Here is a 19534-nt window from a genome sequence, read left to right as displayed (position 1 = left end):
TATTGATCCAGCTTAGCTTTTTTTCGGGCTATTCTGTCCATAGACAGGACAAGAAGGACAAACTCTGTATACCATATATGTAGACTAAGTGAATACTGCCTTTTTGGGCATTCAAGCTCTTAACCATCATCAAGCTTTGAACACTTAAGCAAAGTACTAAAAAGCACAGGAATGCAAGCAAGGCTCTCATATTGTGAAAGTCTTTCTGTGCAACATCTGTGAGAAAAACCTTTACCTCAAAAAACAGTTTCTCTTCCTATATTAGAGCCCTTTATAACTTGTAGCACGTCTATTGAACAACCACAAGAAACATTATAAAGTAGGCTGTAGTGCAGATGGTTATAATAAACTGGGTAATACACATCTTCTGTTGGAACAGTTTGTGCCATTAACTACACGTTTCTCTTACCTCTCTGTCCGTGAGATGGGCTGTCCATCCAGAATCTGTAGTGTCAGGCACCAGTTGATGATGAAGGGACGATACTCAAACTGACTGGGAAGGTGTCAAGGCTCAACAGACAACAAGGCAATCAGAGACAGCAGACTTCATCTGCTTAACCATAGGTTTTTATGATGCCTCCAGTCCAACAGACAAAACACGTCACCGCCTAAAGTTCTCATCCTGCTCACTTAGTGTGCGCCTGCGCGGCCTCGCGAGGCACTCCCAAATATGGTCATATCGTGTTACGCCGGCACGGGCAGCCCACGTGCCGGCATAGCAACCGAATATTTACTTGCCGTAACTAAGGTGTTTTTGAGCAAATAAACCACATATCAACCTCAAAGAAGTTGTCTTACTTGAGTTTATACCCTGCCCTGTAAGGTCTCATTGATGAAAGGAGACCTGTGGGGATATATAATTTCTAATCACAAACATACTGGGACATGACACGCACTTCCGGGTACACGGCTTCACCGGGCAAACTTTTATCATACCCTTGACTTTGCTCTTCTTCATCTGAGCACTGCTCCTCTCCCGGAGTTATCCACCGGTAATCTTTGTATCTGTTGTCAATCTCATACTTACCACTACTAATATCCGTGCTTCTTTTCTTCATTTGCTTTCTTTCCTTTGTTACGAGCGGATAAAATGACAAAGAGTGCACGACCTGTAGGTCATATTTAGAACAATATCAGTTACTGTAGAGTCTTGTATTTCGTTCTATACTGTTCTAAATTAAATTGTATCCCTACGAAAATTGTTCTACCTGAATAAAATACTCAGGAGACTGATCATATCAAATTGTTGTTGTATTTAAGTAGATAAATATCGCTGAATGTGCCCCCCTCCCCACCATCAGAGTTCTTTATGTAATGAATGTTACAAAGAGCTGAGAGAAAAAACAACAGGGAGACATTTCTTTGATGCTTATTAAACTTTTCTTGTGACAACAATAATACAATAGATACAAAATACAGACTGTCTCCTAGAATTGATAATGTGAATACTTTATAGATGAGAAACATAGGAGACATCTCTTTGCTGCACTACTAAAATTATGTTGTCAAAACAATACTAGTAGTACATTGGATAAACAATTCATATTGTCTATTCATATAGTGAATATATACCTGTATTGCAATTTTCAGATGTAGATGTCCATGAACCTTGCTAGTTTTTTTCTCAACTGTACAAAATGTCTGCCTGCAGCACTGATTCACAACTACAAGAACACATCAAAAACCTTGCAAAGCTTTGCCGGTTTTGTGGCGAGTTTGTGCAGACAAACCAAGACAGGGCAAAACAAATCAAACTGCTTTCATGTGTTGAGTTTGCCGATAAGATTAAAGAAGTGTGGTTGGTAGATGTCCAAAAGGACAGGTCTTACCTACATCCCCCATCCTTTTGCCATAGGTGTAGGTGCAAACTGTACAGGAAATCTGACACGCTACCAACACGAGTGTCATGGTATCCTCACTGGTATGGAAAAACCTGCATTCCTTGTGAGAAGGTAGCAACACTGACAAAAGGGGGGAGACCAGTAAAAAAGAAGTCTCCAGGTAGGCCAAAAACTCAGAAAAATGAGAAAGGCAAAAATGAGAAAGGTGAAAAGGTGGAAGAGTGTGCCAAAACTATGAGTGAAGAGACTTTCTCTGAACTCTTAAGCACATTAGATGACTTCCCTCTTGATGAGGATCGATTCAAACCAATCTGTAGTTTGGAGGCATACAAATGTGGTATTTGCCAGTGTTTTGTATACCTGCCTGTGCAAGCACTATGTGCTCATGTGTTTTGCTTTGAATGCTTGCATAAGTTGTTCCAGATAGCTGGAAATAACAATGCTGACTGTGCTATATGCAAAGCACAAATAAAAGCAAGTGACCTGACATCTGTTCACAGGACCTGGAGGTCCTGCTATGCTCAATTAACTTTTAACTGTAGAAACTGCTGTGCACAGCTGAGGCTGGATGAACTTAAGTATCATAATGAATGTCCTACAAACACAACACAAATGGCTGCTCCTTCTCACACCACAGCACCGCCTCTGCTACCTGGAAGGAAATATCTCCTTATGGTGCCTCACACTAACACTCAGGTGATCCCACCACCTGTACATGTACCTGTACCTGTACCTCCTTCCACTCCTCGCACTGTGTTAACCCCTCCCTCCACTACCATGACTACTACACCTGCCCCTGCTACCTGTCCTCCTCCTTCCTCCCGTGATGCCCAACCTTCCACATCTGTTACCAGTGATAAGGTAACAGTTGGTCTAAGTGAGAAAGGTCCCCTGACACCTGACCAGCAGGATGCCTTTTATTCGATGAATTGTCGGATGAGATCTCTCTCCCCTGACCCGAGGATTGTTGAGGCAAAAACACCAGGACAGGTATGTATCGAAAGTTTTCTCTAATTGACATTTTACATTTATCGTCGTATCCATTTTTGATTATACTGCTGCTGGGATCCCTGTCACAGGGGTAGGCAGCAGTCGTAAGAGCAGCTATAGATTCTGTCTCCACCCGCCCTACCTCTTTGTCTTGGTTTGCAAAAACTCTCTTTCCCTCCCACCTTCCACCTTCCCCCCTCCCACAGATAATGAAATGTGTGTCTCTTTTTTCAATTTTAGCCCCTACGTCTCATGCATGTCCCCAAGCCCAGAAAGTCCTCAGCAGAGGCAGCCCCTTCTACCGTTCGAAAGAAGGCTAGGGTTATGGAGGAGGTGAGAGACAGGGTGAGTGGTGGGGATCCTGGAGTGCTGCTCCGGGAGGAACTGCGGAGGGTGCCACGGGACGAGCTGAGGAGCATGCTGCACCAGCTGAAGTTCGATCAAGTTGTCATCCCTTCTGGTCACCAGCTGGAGGCAAAAGTAAAGATAGGACTCAACTACAATCAACTTGGGAAACTCAGAAGGTAAAATTGAAAACCATTTTCTGTAGACAACATAAGTTACATTTACAACATTCTTGTACAAAGAACCTTACTGGTATACATAGTCTAAACAGAGTTGTCTGTTCTGTTATAGCTGGCTTAAGATGTACAACATCTCAATGGAGAGTGAGCGACTGACGAGAAGGGCCGCCAGGGAGCGCCTTACTGCATATGACATGCACGCAGAAACCCTACCTTTCTGTGTTAAGGGAGCGAAGAAAGATGGGTCGGACCCCACGAAGGTGCAACTGCTTCCGTGTGCGTACATCTCCCCAGTCGGCGCTGCCATCTTTGACTACCTGGAGAAGTGTCAGGAGTCAGAGTAAGAAAGCATTAATTTTCTCAGCTTGCATGTTTGTCTCATCTCATCTAACCCTTAGTCTATTTGACAGTTGGTGCAACACAGAAGATCTGGCAACCAGCTATGGTGTCACCCTGTGTACATAAAAACAATGTTATTGCTTATATATGTCTAGGTTGAAAAGTAAAAGTAATTTACAGGAAATTATCTATCTTCTACAGGTGCCTTACATGGCATGGGGGGAAAATCCCCCAAGATGAGATCTGGGTAAAGGTCGGGGGAGACCACGGGGGAGGCTCCTTCAAACTGACCTTCCAGCTGCTCAACAGGGACCATCCAAACTCTCGGCAGAACACCGTTGTGTTCAGCATTTTTGAGGCAAAGGACAGCCGGGAAAATCTGATGCTTGCCATCGGCCGTTATGCCCAGGAACTGGGCGATCTGCAAGGGTCAAAGTGGAGGTGAGCTTCCAGTTAGTACTTACTTTGACAAGTAGCTAAACCTGTGTTAACTTTGTACCATTTTCTTATGTCACCTCCAAATGAACCTGATTCAAATTCACATTGCAGGGCCAAGGATGGCAAGGAGCACACGATGCGTGTGTTTGGCACAGGAGACTATGCCTTCCTGTGCCTTTGGTATGGGCTGTCCGGAGCAAGTGGTAAGGGCCCTTTCCACTTTCTTTCTTGAAAACAGAGCCTTCAAAAATGTTAATGACTTATTTCTCATAAAGATATATAGTTATACTATGTAATAATTGTTTTAACACTTTTACCACAGCTGTCCACCCATGCCTGTGGTGTGACATCACCAAAATGGAAATGAACAACCCGGAGTCAGAAGATCGGAGGCTAAGCATCCCACCAAGAACCTTGGCAACCCTGCAGCAGCACTACCGTGACTTCATGGAGCAGGCTAATGGCAAGTTGTCATTAGCCAAAAAACATCACAATGTCATCGCCCCCGTGATGTTCGCATTGCCAGTAGACCAGGTAAACTAATTAAAAAATATCAATTTGACAATACTGCGAAATGGACCATTGCTTACTTGCGGAACACCACATAATTGTTTAAACTTATGGCAAAATCTGTCTATTTGTTCACAGGTCATCATACCTGGTCTACATATAAGCTTGGGGCTATACCTTCGTGCCTTCAAGCTAATGGAGACAGATATGCACGAGCTTGACCTAAAGCTGCAGTCGTACCTGTGTGGAGTGCTACACGAGGGGGAGGTGTCCAAGGAGGCCCTGCTGGCCGACGTCCACCTCGGAAAGTTCAGGTGCTACGTACAGGCCATCGAACAGGCCCGGGGTCTGGACGACGAGGCTGACCGCGTGGAGGAGGAGCTCCATGACCAGGAAAATGAGCTGGCTTGGCTCGCCTGCTGCAACGGAACAACAGAGAAGTTAGATGAAGCTGTCTTTGCAGAAGCTTGCTCCATGGTAGAGGAGCTTGTGCGTCAGAAAGATTCACTGGTAAATTCACCATGTACAAAGTTGGCACATACATATTCTTAACAAGATTTATTAAAGATCAATATATATGGATGAATGTAACTTGATTATATAATTGGGATATGTCTTACATTATATACATCTACTTATTCATGCAGAGGTCTAAGGCAGAAGAAATGCGACTGAAGGCGTCCATAAAGAAGGGGGATGGACCCTTAACGAGCCAACTGGATGACCTCCTACAGACCCTTCGTGTGAAGAGGCAGGCCTTCCACAGCAACTCCTTCAATGGAAACCACGTTAACAGAATGTTGCAGGCAAGTACTAAGCTAGTTATTATTTTTAGTTTGGGAGTTGATGTCGGTCACACAGACTTTGTGCCTTGTATAATATTGAGTCTATTGTGACTTATTCCTTTTTTTATACACAGGATGATGCCATAGATGAACTAACAGGGATGGTGGAACGTACAGTGACCAAGATCATGGACAAGTTTCCAGATCTGCCGCTATCCCTTGTGCCCAGAGCGACGTCAACGGCGGGGACATACAAGGAGCTGTTCAGTCGTTTTGCAAGATGTCACAAGCTCTACTCCCATGGAGGCCCCATGGAGGAGACTGCAGTATGTGAGCTAGGTATGTACATGTACAAACTATTTTCTTAGAATATTAAGTACATTCTTCTACTTAACCAACGTTGTCAATACAACCCGCTTCTTAACGTACACTCATTTATGCTTACTCTTATTTGCTTTTCCAGACAAAGCCATCAAAGACTTCATGTCATTCTACAGAAGCAATGTCCCCAATGGCACCGTACCAATAAAGATGCACATGCTAGAAGATCATGTGGTTCCCTGCATCAGGAGGTGGGGGTTCGGGCTGGGGTTCATGGCAGAGCAGGGAGTTGAGCATGTCCATGCACTGTTCAACTCCCTGGCAAGACCCACCTGTACCATTCCCGACCCTGTGGCACGACTCAAGTCAACACTCACAAGCCATCTGATCGGGGTCTGCCCAACCAACACCATAGGCTAGGCTTCCCATGATCTTACATTTCAATGATACACAAGAAATGCACAAGTAAAAAGTAAGATACAAAAACAGTGCAGGTACTTCGGAGTGTTCTACATGTAATGTCAACTCCCCTGCCTGTAGTCACGTGAAAAAATGTTGCATGAACTGCAAATTAGTACCAATACAATGTCAGACAGCATGTAGACTAGTTATTACTAGTTAGTTAGAATTAGTGTTACTCATTTAGTGATTTACTGTATATTATGTACTGTATAATGTCAATCGGCATGTAGTGTGAATTAGTATTACTCATTCAGTGATTTACTGTATACTATGTACTGTATAATGTCAATCGACATGTAGTGTGAATCAGTATTACTCATTCAGTGATTTACTGTATACTATGTACTGTATAATGTCAATCGGCATGTAGTGTGAATCAGTATTACCTGCATACCATCTTCAGTCAAGGAAGGAGTCGTCTTCTGTCATGGACTGATCTTGTCACTTCAGGTCATCATTACTGTATACAAAAATTATGTAGTGCCAATCAGTACGACTGTATACAAGTTACAAATTATGTCAATATTGTGGGAGAAATGACAGGAGTGAGTAATCTGTTTTGGAAATTATAGAAAACAGAGAACCAATAGCTAAATATGTAAGTACTATCCGTGCCTTTCCATGATATTGTACGTAACAGGGAGTAAAGAATAGACAGCATTCATTCTACTACTCACCTTGCTAGAAAGCATGTATTTAATTTTTTGTTGTCATGGAAACTTCTTGATAGAAATAAATTGTTCCGCAAGACGTAAACAAATACTTCTACAAGTTCTAGCGCCAGTTATCTTCATTATGTTGTCATATAAACCAAAACACTACAAAATAATATGCATCAGGGCTTCGGATATCAAGCAATATGGCGTCGAAACGAACAAAACATACCTGTGTTGGTCGATTTCCCTCGTGGGGTAAAAAAACCAAACGCTGCAGAGCTGTCCACAGGATGACGTTTGGTAGCTTTGACGAACTATATCCGTGCTTTTTAGCGGCATCAAAACTCCGTTTGATGTAAAAATCTCGATTTTACTTCTACACATGATCTTGCACGTAGTTGTGCTGACGCGGCACTTCCAGCGGCCCGATGAACGCTAAATTTCGGCCGAAACGCGAGAAAAATATATCATAACAAAGCCAGGAACAATGGCTGCCGTCTTCTCCAAAATGAAGGAACCACGTGATCGAAATCCTGGTATATCATTGGTTAGAAGTGATGGTAGCAGTTCTAGACCTGCAATGTTGCCAAATGTCGCATGGTGGTGCATGGCCAACTGACCTCATTAAATATCCAATACGTCACCTGCGCAGTCTAGGATGCGCAGACTAAGCTGCTGGTAAGATTCAGACGTGAAAAATAATGGCAACACAGCATTATGAATATTGGGAATCCCAGACACACAGAGACACAGACGCATGCACACACACACACACACACACACACACACACAAACACACACACATGCACGCACACACACACACACATGCGCATGCACACACACATGTTCACACACACACACATGTGCACACACACACAGACACACACACTTGCATACAGACAAACACACACACGCACACGCACATGCACGCATAGATAAGACTTCTCAGAAAGGATACGGCAGGATGGCTGATATCAGCACGCAGGGGTTGTTCATGATTGACAGCTGCTCCAGATGACGCAGGCACAGCAGGTACGACACCTGATTACCATGGTGACAGAGAACAGTGTCAACATTCCATCTTACGATAAACAATAACAAAGCTAGCTGTTAGCATCTAAAACATCAAAAGAGGATATCAGATAAAACAATACGGATGGAGTAACTGTTAAGTTTAAGATAAGGAAAGCTTACCTCATTGAGGTCACTGATCTCGTTCTCAGCCAGGGAGAGAATGTTGATGTAGGAAGGGAGGTTGGAGGGCACGGACCGTAACGTTGTCAGGATGTTTCCATGTAGGAGTAATGTCTGAAAGAAGTGTCGGAGACATAGAAATGTAAATAAACATTCAGAAATACTATAAACTGTACATTCAAGTCTTAAAAGATACGGAATTGTACTCTGGGTACCATCCTCCATTGTAAACCAGTAAAAAGATTTAGCCAGCAGGTGCTAACAAGGATGATACTCAGGCTAAAGGAACTTGGCCACAACCAAGTTGTCAAGTTGTCAACCCTGAAATCAGGTGTATATGACAGAGTGGGCACTGGGCAATCGAAATTGTCCATGTTGAAGATGTGACATGTGATTGGGTACAATTGACTTGAGGTAGTCCACTTCTACACTGCCAGGTATAAAAAAAGACTTATCCTTGGCTGGAACTTAAGTGATTGGAACTTCACTTTGACAAAGCTACAACTGCAAGGATAAGGCTTGATGATATATACTCTCATATTTTCAATAGACAGTTATCAAGTACAAAACTGTAGACTAAAGTATGCTTTCCTTGCCCACCTTGAGTCCAGTAAGCCTGGAGAGGTCTGCTATGCTGGAGATGCTGTTGTCTGACACGTCCAGGTGGGACAGTCCCATACAGGAGGACAGGGGGGTCAGGTCCTGGGGAGGAGGGAGAGAACAAAATTAGAGATTCCTCAAGAAGATGGAGCAGAAGATACTGCCCCCTTAAATATATATTTTAGTTCTTTCTAAATTCTATCCCCCTTTTGTCTGTTTTTTTCTGGAATTAACACTTATCAATAACCATCCATTTTACCATACTTTTTTTCTTTTTCCATAGCTCATAACCCATGGGCAGGGTTCTAGCTAGGATGAAATTTGAGCGTAGTGGTACAGGCGAGGGAGCAAAGCGACCAAGCGCGAGGGCGCGAAGCGACCGAGGGGGGATGGTGTTGAAGGGGGGCTTTCCCCCCTTCCACGGTATGGAGCTTTTGGAAAAATAGAATTGAAATGGGCCATTCTTAGGGACCTATAAAAGGAAAATTGTTGTTTTCTCAATATGTATTCTTAATGGGTAATTCTTATACTTTTGCATCTTGTCACTGTGTTACCCTTACAAAGGACCTTGTCACAAGATATCTTAACTCATACATAGAAACAAAAAATTAACAGGTAAACCTAGAAACAGGTAAGTAACATCATTTTACTAAAAGTTACTAGAGAGTCAAATCAAAGTTAAGAATTAATTTCAAAAGTCTGTAATCATTTCTACATACATTTCCAAATTTGCTTAGACTTCCTCAATGTTCCTCCATTTCCATACAATGTTCAGAATACTGTATTCAATTTCATGGCAGTGGGAACAATGTTTACAATACTTAAAAAAAGAATGGCTACATCACACTGCCAAAATCTTAACATGTTTATCAATGTAAGCCACTCTACCTCTCTTGTAAATCAATTCCACACTCTCTACTAAGATCAATCAAATTCTTTCATTCAATCCTCTTATATTTTAACCCAAAACATCCCTTTCCTTATTTTCCCTTCTCTCTATCCTTCCATCACTTCTCCTTAAGCTTTCCTATCATTATCTTCCATCCATCTTTTCACCTCCTTTTCCTTGGCTATTCTACCTCCATCTAATTCTCACTCACTTGCTCCCTCTCTCCCCTCCCCTACCTTGATACTGTTTCCTGACAGGTTCAGCCACTCCAGCTGCTGTACCTGCTTCCCTCACTCAACAGTTACAATTCTTTGGTACCTTTGTCTTTCCCTCTCCTTCTCCCTCTCTATCATTCCCTCAATCCCCCTCCCCTTCCCTACCTTGATACTGTTTCCTGACAGGTTCAGCCACTCCAGCTGCTGTACCTGCTTCCCTCACTCAACAGTTACAATTCTTTGGTACCTTTGTCTTTCCCTCTCCTTCTCCCTCTCTATCATTTCCTTCAGCTCTCTCCCTTCCCTACCTTGATACTGTTTCCTGACAGGTTCAGCCACTCCAGCTGCTGTAGCTGCTTGACTCCCTCGATGGTGACGATACTGTTGTTGGGCAGGTTGAGAACTCGGAGATACGGCAGCTGGGAAACCCCGACCATCCGCACTAGCCTGTTTCCTGCTATAGACAGCTGCGGAAGAATGAAAAAGTAAAATATAAATCTTTCATCTGTCATATAGCAAAAAGCCTAGAATTTACACTATGAACGTACATAAAACAAGATGCCAATGATCTTAAACAACAATCAAAATGAAGACTGGCAGCAACAAATTTGTATGGTATAAAAACAGTTTGATAGTAAAACACATCTAATAATAGTAATATATACCTCACATAAGTATGGTGATTATTTTTGCCAGTTACATTTACATTACCTATGGCGTCACGCTTGACTCTTAAAACTTTAGTACCATTCACAAAAGTCAATATTTATTCAGTCGTATAGTCTATTTGGGCATATGAATGTAACAAGTGGTAAATCTCATGATCAAAGTTATGCTTTTTAACTGCTTGCTGTACACCATTGAACAAATTAGGTACAAAACCTGTAACAGCTTTGAAGCTACATGTAGTATCTTTATATGACTAAGTTATTATGACTCCATATTGGTTAATTGAGAATTGGTAACATGAGCTATATACTTTCAGACTCACTTGCTGTATAAGAGAGGTCATTTATGACATTCTGTGCATTAATGACAGAAGGTCCCAGTCAATAAATTCCCGGCTGTATCAATTATTCAGTATGTAGAGAACCTACATGGCCTGTAAATTGGCCCAGCAGAAGTCATGGCACCATTTGTGTTCGTTAGCTCAGTCCCACGGGTGGAAAATTTGATCACTACACATCCAATTCTTGCATGACACTAAAGGCATGTAGGATATAATAAACGTCCACTAGACTGGTAGCATAAACAATGATCATAATCTTCAGTTTGGTTTGAGAACAGCTGTCCAAATTTTCAACAGCAGCGCAGGCAAGCAAGTTCAAATTGTTCAAATCGAACTATGGAGGCTGTACCACAAAATATGGACTGGTACTAGTAGGAACACCGAAATTGAACATAAATATGGCCTGTGTATGATATAAAATAAGATATCCCCTTGGCTACTGCACAATCAGGTGTACCCATTTTTCTTCTGACATGTTATCAGCTGATAGCAAAAGGTACACAATTTGCTGGTTGGGGCATACCCTCTGTGCAAGAATGTAAATTATAAAACAAATGAAGACTATTACGAGTCTTGACCCTACCTGCTGAATCTGGTCCTGTGTCTGCAGGTTGTCTATCCTGCTGATGTTGTTCTTGTCCAGTATAAGTGCTACAGGCGCCGCACCAGGGGGCAGCTCAATTCTGGACAGGCCCCGTCTGCTCAGGTCCATAATTCTGCCGTCCCCTGATTGCAACATAGGACAAGATTATTGTGCGGTACAACCTACCGATGCATGTACACGTCCCACTTCTTACTCAGTAGCTTGGTGGTTTGATTCCTTTTAGTTTTATGGCATCCAAAGTCTGACACTGAAGTCCTGCAGACAGATTGTCCTTGCAAGTAACAGTATAATTTATGATCATTAAACCATTGGTCTCTTATTTGAGGAGAGCCTCAATCAAATTAAGAATATATCACTTCGCTTATCTACTTAACATGTAATTTAGGGGTCTGCCTTTGTCAAAGTTTGTGTGTTCTTGTCATAACCATGGTGACATTACAGCTTTCTAAAACAATTCAAGCAGTTACCCTCCCCCCTGTCAATTTGAATGGTATGTACATCTGACATAACAATGTTACAGCTGTCCCAAAGGCAGTCAGGGCTGTTTGAAACTAAATGTATATTTCTATTCCTTTCAATACAGTGAAGAGCAATTATAGTGGAACGATACTTAAAACAGTTGTATTCTACCGGTAATTCTATAGGAAATCTGCTTTTACAAACAAAGGTTTTTGCTTACAGTATCAAGTTTCTCATATTGTTACAGACTTACAGGGCATATATCATGTATATAGAGGAATGTAAGTTGAAAATGGTTATTTTTCTATTCAGAATATGAGTAATTATTATGGACTGCGGTGGCATGGACCATGCAGGTGTCACGGTGGCATGGTAGTGAGTCAAGTCAAGGATCAGGACAGAGGCATGATGTTGCGGAGATGATAACCTTTATTCAGGACAATGTGGGCACGTCCTACCCTGTCGGCGTCTCTAGCTGGAATCCCCTGCCCTTACCATGTGTAACTTACCCCCCGACCCCTACATCTGGTCCCACTTAGTCCGGTGACATTCCCCACACCAGGGGTTATCACAGAGTGGTCACGATGTCACCTCGTGACACCTCACCCCTCATTTTTTAAAACAATTTCCACATTGTTGACAGCTGTTATCAATTATTGATTACCGGGACATATTATCAGGAAGATCATCACCGCTTTTCTTTTACATACTTCTATACAATACTACTAATTCTTCTACAATGCAGGTCAGCGACATTCCGACATTTACAAAACAACAACAAAAACATAACAATTTACAACAACAAAAGTTCATCAAATGGTTGCCAGGTGTCCCGCGCCAACTTCCTCCTCGGCGGCCGGCTTGCGCACTTCCGGGTGTGTCCCGGAACCACAGGGAAACGACAGGAACTCCTCTGCCCGTCGGGAAGAGGCTTGTCTTGTCCACAGAGGCCTCCCGGCTAGATGCTCCCACGACGGCGACTCCTATACGACGTCGGGCCCTCGGGGCATCGTTGTCTGCCGAGTCGTGCTGTGGGATCACGCCTGTAGAGGTTGGGGTCGGACAGGACAACGCAAAGCAACCACTGACGCACATACACATAACACCGGACTTCTAACCTCGACACCTCATCTACGTCTCAACTCAACTCCGCTGCTCTCTCCCCTACCTCTCGACTTAAACATTAATATCTCCTCAACACATAAACACAACAAATAGACCTTCCGACAACTACATGAAACGCCGGACACCCCTGACCTGCTATATGGTAACATCATACGAACTACACATTACTATCCCGGGGAGTAAAACCCACATGTATATCTATAATTCTATCTCTATATGTCTATCTTACATCTAAACTGACCTATCTGGTGACTCCCCCCCACTGACTTCCGCCACGTCCGCATGATACTCGCTGCTCAGCTAATCTATACTGTATTCCTGATAGCACTGACATAATTTATCTAACATTGGTTGCCTACATTCTAACAAGTCTAAAACTACTACAACAAAGCTGAACAAAGTAAGTAACAGAACTAGGCCGGTGTGCACGGTGCGCCAATGATACTATGCGAGCCCACCGACCTTCCTCCTGTGTCTCTCTCTGTATGGACTCTCTGCCCGGGCCTGCTCTTTCTCCGGTCACCATCCCGCCCGCCGCGTGGCTGTCCAGCCTTGCCCCGGCCACTGCCGCTCTCTTTGCCGCTACCACAGGTCGTTACTGCCGCAGGCACTCCGGGCCGGCTCTCTGTCAGAGTAGAAGTCGGCCTGCATCTCTCGGACGACGCCTCCTCTGCTGCTCCCTCTCGCTCGCCTCGGCCACCGACGCTCGCCCGTCGCCTGCCCCTTGCTGGACTTGCTGGTCAACCCCGCGGGCTCGGTACTCCGGATCGGCACTCTGTCCTACGTCTCTGAACGGCTCTCGTCTGCCCCTGTCCCGTCCGTTGAACTTGACTCACCCCAGCCGTACTACCAGATGTCACGGTGGCATGGTAGTGAGTCAAGCAAGGATCAGGACAGAGGCATGATGTGGCGGAGATGATGACTTTATTCAGAGATCAAGTGGACACGTCCTACCCTGTCGGTGTCTCTAGCTGGAATCCCTTTCCCTTCCCGCGTGTAACTCCCGACCCCTCTACATCTGGTCCCACTTAGTCCGGTGACATTCCCCACACCAGGGGTTAACAGTGACTGAACACGCTGTCACCTCGTGACACGTCACGAGGTGACATCGTGATCACTCTGTGATCACCCCTGGTGTGGGGAGTGTCACCCGAGTAATTGAGAGCAGATGTACTGGGTTTTGAGAAGGGACACGTATCAGGGAAGGGGATTCGAGCTAGAGACGCCGACAGGGTAGGACGTGCCCAGATTGTCCTGAATAAAGGTTATCTATCATCTCCGCAACATCATGCCTCTGTCCTGATCCTTGACTTGACTCACTACCATGCCACCGTGACATCTGGTAGTACGGCTGGGGTGAGTCAAGTGCAACGGACGGGACAGGGGCAAACGAGAGCGGAGGCACAAGGAGAGTCGAGCGAGTGACGGTGACCGAGCGAGAGGAAGGAGGAGGGGAGGCGTCTAGAAAATACAGGCTGAGTGACCCCGACACTCAGAGAGGCGCCGGCCCGGAGTAGGAGCCCGCGGGGTTGACCAGCAAGGGGCAAGACGACGCTGAGCGAGTGTCGGTTACACAGTCGAGCAGGAGGCGTCCGAGAGATGCAGGCCGACTTCTACTCTGACAGAGCTCTGGCCCGGAGTGCCTGCGGAAGTAACGACCTGTGGTAGCGGCAAAGAGAGCGGCAGTGGCCGGGGCAAGGCTGGACAGCCACGCGGCGGGCGGGATGGTGACCGGAGAAAGAGCGGGCCCGGGCAGAGAGTCCATACAGAGAGAGACACAGGAGGAAGGTCGGTGGGCTCGCATAGTATCATTGGCGCACCGTGCACACCGGCCTAGTTCTGTTACTTTCTTTGCTTTGTTGTTGTAGTTTTAGATTTGTTATAATGTAGGCGACCAACGTTAGATAATTTATGTCAGTGCCATCAGGAATACAGTATAGATTAGATTAGAGCAGCCATCATCATGTGGACGGGGCGGAAGTCAGTGGGGGGGAGTCACCAGATGGGTCAGTTTAGATGTAAGATAGACAGATAGAGACAGAATTGTTATAGAAAGAACATGTGGGTTTTACTCCCCGGGATAGTAAAGTGTAGTTCGTATGATGTTTCCATAGCAGGTCAGGGGTGTCCGGCGTTTCATGTAGTTGTCGGAAAGTCTGTATGTTTGTGTTTATGTATTGAGGATATGTATGTCGAGAGGTAGAGGCAAGAGCAGTGGTAGAGAAGAGTTGAGACGTAGGTGAGGTGTCGAGATTAGGAGACCGGTGTATGTGCGTCAGTGGTTGCTTTGCGTTGTCCTGTCCGACCCCAACCTCTACAGGCGAGACTCCACAGCACGACTCGGCAGACAACGACGCCCGAGGGCCCGACGTCGTATAGGAGTCGCCGTCGTGGGAGCATCTAGCCGGGAGGCCTCTGTGGACAAGACAAGCCTCTTCCCGACGGGCAGAGGAGTTCCTGTCGTTTCCCTGTGGTTCCGGGATACACCCGGAAGTGCGCAAGCCGGCCGCCGAGGAGGAAGTTGGCGCGGGACACCTGGCAACCATTGATGAACTTTTGTTGTTGTATAAAATTGTTATGTTTTCGTTGTTGTTTTGTGAATGTTGGAATGTCGCTGACCTGTATGAGTATGTTGTGTTCATATTTTAGTTTTCATTATAACCGTTCATTGCATTGTAGATGAATTAGCATATATATACAATGTAAAAGGCGGTGATGATCTTCATGATAAATGTCCCGGTAATCAATAATGGTTAACAGCTGTCAACAATGTGGAAATTGTTTATAAAAAATGAGGGGTGAGGTGTCACGAGGTGACATCGTGGTCACTCTGTGATCACCCCTGGTGTGGGGAGTGTCACCCGAGTAATTGAGAGCAGATGTACTGGGTTTTGAGAAGGGACACGTATCAGGGAAGGGGATTCGAGCTAGAGACGCCGACAGGGTAGGACGTGCCCAGATTGTCCTGAATAAAGGTTATCTATCATCTCCGCAACATCATGCCTCTGTCCTGATCCTTGACTTGACTCACTACCATGCCACCGTGACACAGGCATTACAATTTGTGAACTAAAAGGTCTAAAAATCTGTCAGAAAGTACACTTGTGATTCTACTGCCCAGACAGTTAGTAGTTTGATCAGTAGATCCTCTTGAAAATACATAAACAATCTAACATTAAGTCCTTAAGTGTACAAGGAATATACACTATCTAACTCTATGTTGTCTCACATTACAAACGTTCTAACATAAACAATCTGTACCTCTCAAGTACCAACAATCAAGCACCACTGCAGAGAAAGTGCTCCTGAATTCCATATTCACCACTTGGCTGGTCCACCTGATCAAATACTCCCTCTCCTGGCTTTAGCATTTGCTCTCATGCAAACAAAACACTAGGCTTAACAGTAGAAAGTCTATGTTTTGTTCTAAAGAGCTGAATGCAGCCCACCTCAATTGCAAGTTTTGGACGTTGATAATGTTTGCACACTTCTTATAGTGCAGGTGAACCTCAGAGAGTAATAACTATGTCACACGTACTGTAAGGTCAAGGTTCATTTTCTCTCATGCATAATAATGCACACAAAACTACCTATACTGAATACTACTATAACAGCCATTTGCACTTTTATATCATTGAATAACCAATACATAATTTTTTTCCCGATGAAGCCAGTCTAATACTGTATGATTACTACTATGAAAGGATCCTAAAACATCATGGGACTGTCAGGGGCAATTTGGGCTAAAAAATGTGACAAACCACAGCAACACAAATGTTCTCCTTTAAAGGTAATGTTGAAGAAATATATCATGCTATGTGCAATAATTGTGAAACACTCCAGACATTACTATAATTACATTCTTATTGAATAAACTGAATACAGATCTAGCCTCTGTGGCATGTTATGTACATAATAGTAGTACAAATGATACATATTCAACAAAAAACGGTATAACTTGTGCATGTCTAAAAGGACAAGTACAAGTACTAAAAGTGTCAAGTACATATGAGATATAAACAATTAATGCAATTATTGCAATAGATAAACCTCAAACAGTCAAAGGATGAATTTACTTCTCAGAACATATGTATATGGTACATGTATAGTCACTATGACCAGTATGGGTCTGATTTAGGCGCGATCTACACACAGTTTTTCCCGATATCGGCGAGCCTACTACCTCTCGCCGACAGCTTTTTTTCAGCGTCTAGATGCAACTACTATATCGCCATTACTATATCGGGAAAATTTCTCCCGAATGGTCCGGACCATTCGTAAGCCATCTAACGATACCTTACCGATACCTTAGCAGGGGTCCCCGACATGTTCCGCGCGCGTGTAGATGCTCCGCGAATTCGCGAAGCTCATTAGCATATAACTACAGTTAACGCGGGCTCATTAGCATATAACGCGGGAACAGCGCGGGAGAGCAAGATGGCGGAGGGAAAAGCTGGGCGCTCCCGTTGCACATGGAGCCATGCAGAAACCGCCTTTCTTATAAGTGTATGGTCGTCGTCGGAGATCCCAAAAGGACGCGGGATTCCTTGGTACACCCCGGTGTATAGGCTCTCCACCCTCCGCCACAATCAGGGCAGCGAGAAAGAACGCTGCGTTCACTCTAGCCGGTCGCTGTCGTCTCTCCCTGTATCTCAATCGCCTCCTGCGCCCTAGCCTTGCATGGCGTCTCATGTTTAAGATCACGCGCATGAGATACAGAAAGAACATTACCTGATTGATAACGAGTGGAAAAGCTACCGGCATTCCCGCCATTTTGAAATCCGCGGGATGTGTCACCAGAGGTCAAAAGGGGTCACGAATGTTCCGCGCCGCGGGTGTTCCGCGCTACGAGCGGATATCCCGCGCTACCATTTGCAAAATGTGTTTAGATGCGCCCCGATATCGGCCCCACCGATATCGGCGGATTCGGCTATATCGGGAAAAAATGTGTCTAGATCGGGCCTTAGATATGTGACCTTGTGTAATGCCTAGGGCATTCAGAGCACGGCGGAAAGAATGTGAAAACAGCTGAACCCATTGTCCATTATCTTATCTGTAACGACCAACCATAAAATAGGAAGTTGATTTACATGTTTTAAAGTCTGAGGTATGTCTGTTTTTTTGAGGATCTGACTGCGGAACTCAGGGTTCCTTCGCTGGAATGTTTGATATAAAACAAATAGAATAATGCAACACTTAAGACTCCATCTTAGTGACTCGGAGCTGTTGACAGTTGCTAACCTAATTATCTGTTAACATAACAGTTATGTTCCAGCCACAAGTAGATCTAACAGAAACATTCACCATGAAATTACAGTTTTGTATCTAGTTTTGGTGTCCCACAAGGACTCTAGGTTATATGTCTCAGTATCACCTGTGAGTCACCTGTTCTGTCACTGATCACTTACAGTAATTTAACAGTTTTTCACAATTTTTTTCCCCTTTGTAACAGAAGTTTATAAGTGAAAATAAGGGGAAAATAATCCGTCAAGCTTAGGCCAAGCGAAGCTGAGAACCTATTGTATACAAAACAAAGGATACTCGCAACTTCTGTCTAAACCACTGAAACAGTTGGCTAAAATATACATTGAGTAACATGACACTAACACAGAACAAGTCCTAGCACCTGAACGTTACTAACCTAATTGACCTAATTTCTGTAGCAAGCATTACAAATGGTAACAGTCAGTATTCAACACAATAGACTTGTTTACATTTGTAGCTTTTCTAGTTATGCATGTCTTAGCACAAATCATGAAGGTTTGCTTAAATACAATTGAGGAATGACTAATGACATAGTGTAATGATGATGTTCTACTGAATATGTTTGTCTCATGGAATAAGTAAACATTTGAAAATGGAGAAAATAGGGTTCTTGAACCTTAGGCCAGCCCAAACAAGGGATTACAGTAAACTGTCAACGTTTTTCTTCAGGCCAGCTGACACATATGACCTTTCAAACAAAAGTACATCTTTTTCGAGAAACGCCCACTTCTTTGCGACGTCTCAAGGTCTGCGAAATGTCTCAAGGGTATTATTGACAGCAGGGGACAACCTTCTGAGATTTATTTAAGAAGCTGTTGGCTAAGAGTCTTCTTTTGGTGGATTGGTAAGAAAAGTCGTGATACGAAAATCATTGTTGATAGTGACTACTTAGCATGAAACACGACCTGACTTGTTTTGTCACATCCGTGGATCGGTTTGCGGTGCAACATTTCAAGGTTGAGTTTGAACGCTAGACAGGGTTCTAAACGGATAGTAAACATAGATATTGATGCAACGATCTCCTGATTATCTAAAGAGAACAACAGTAAAGGTATAGATGCATCATATGGTCAAATAACAACAAAATAACACACCTTGGTCCCGGTTTCCAGGGACGTTTTCTTGACCATCCGCCATTTTGAATGATTCCCGCTTGACTTATAACCTTTTCTCTGATTGGTCAAAATGGACATTCGGCTAAACACTACTTTGTTGGCTTTTCCGATATCTACGCCAGATTTTAGCATATTCTGGAAGACAACACGAGTTTACATATGAACTTGCACTAGTTTCTGTTGAAGAATTCTT

The 19534-nt window shown here is 44.0% G+C and overlaps 2 protein-coding genes and 1 long non-coding RNA gene across 3 annotated transcripts in view; 1 reads left to right on the top strand and 2 right to left on the bottom strand.

Annotated features, from left to right (window-relative positions):
- Nucleotides 1–19497, bottom strand: part of LOC118422292 (centrosomal protein of 97 kDa-like) — a 25826-nt gene extending 6329 nt beyond the window's left edge. Inside the window, exons 1-7 of the mRNA XM_035829811.1 lie at nucleotides 19321–19497; nucleotides 11357–11499; nucleotides 10073–10231; nucleotides 8661–8762; nucleotides 8061–8174; nucleotides 7825–7907; nucleotides 410–493 (exon numbers count right to left, since the gene is read on the bottom strand). Of these exons, the coding sequence (XP_035685704.1) occupies nucleotides 410–493; nucleotides 7825–7907; nucleotides 8061–8174; nucleotides 8661–8762; nucleotides 10073–10231; nucleotides 11357–11499; nucleotides 19321–19363 (728 nt within the window). The 5' untranslated portion in view covers nucleotides 19364–19497. The remainder of the gene's footprint in view (nucleotides 1–409; nucleotides 494–7824; nucleotides 7908–8060; nucleotides 8175–8660; nucleotides 8763–10072; nucleotides 10232–11356; nucleotides 11500–19320) is intronic.
- Nucleotides 3042–6585, top strand: LOC118422599. The gene is made up of 9 exons (XM_035830241.1): nucleotides 3042–3355; nucleotides 3468–3695; nucleotides 3896–4135; nucleotides 4244–4335; nucleotides 4455–4666; nucleotides 4781–5152; nucleotides 5290–5448; nucleotides 5562–5766; nucleotides 5891–6585. Exons 1-9 carry the CDS (start codon nucleotides 3084–3086, stop codon nucleotides 6166–6168), a joined length of 2058 nt encoding a protein of 685 aa, XP_035686134.1. The 5' UTR covers nucleotides 3042–3083; the 3' UTR covers nucleotides 6169–6585.
- Nucleotides 3158–7394, bottom strand: LOC118422609. Its single transcript, XR_004831940.1, has 6 exons — nucleotides 7096–7394; nucleotides 6597–6670; nucleotides 4883–5061; nucleotides 3986–4115; nucleotides 3569–3672; nucleotides 3158–3299 (listed from the first exon to the last, which is right to left on the bottom strand). It is a non-coding gene; the product is annotated as an uncharacterized LOC118422609 (long non-coding RNA).
- Nucleotides 19498–19534: the final 37 nt, after the last annotated feature.

Source organism: Branchiostoma floridae, chromosome 9 (genome assembly GCF_000003815.2).
Source record: "Branchiostoma floridae strain S238N-H82 chromosome 9, Bfl_VNyyK, whole genome shotgun sequence".
Lineage (NCBI taxonomy): Eukaryota > Metazoa > Chordata > Leptocardii > Amphioxiformes > Branchiostomatidae > Branchiostoma > Branchiostoma floridae.
Note: the sequence above shows the minus strand (reverse complement) of the source record. Positions and strands in the feature narration are given on the sequence as shown.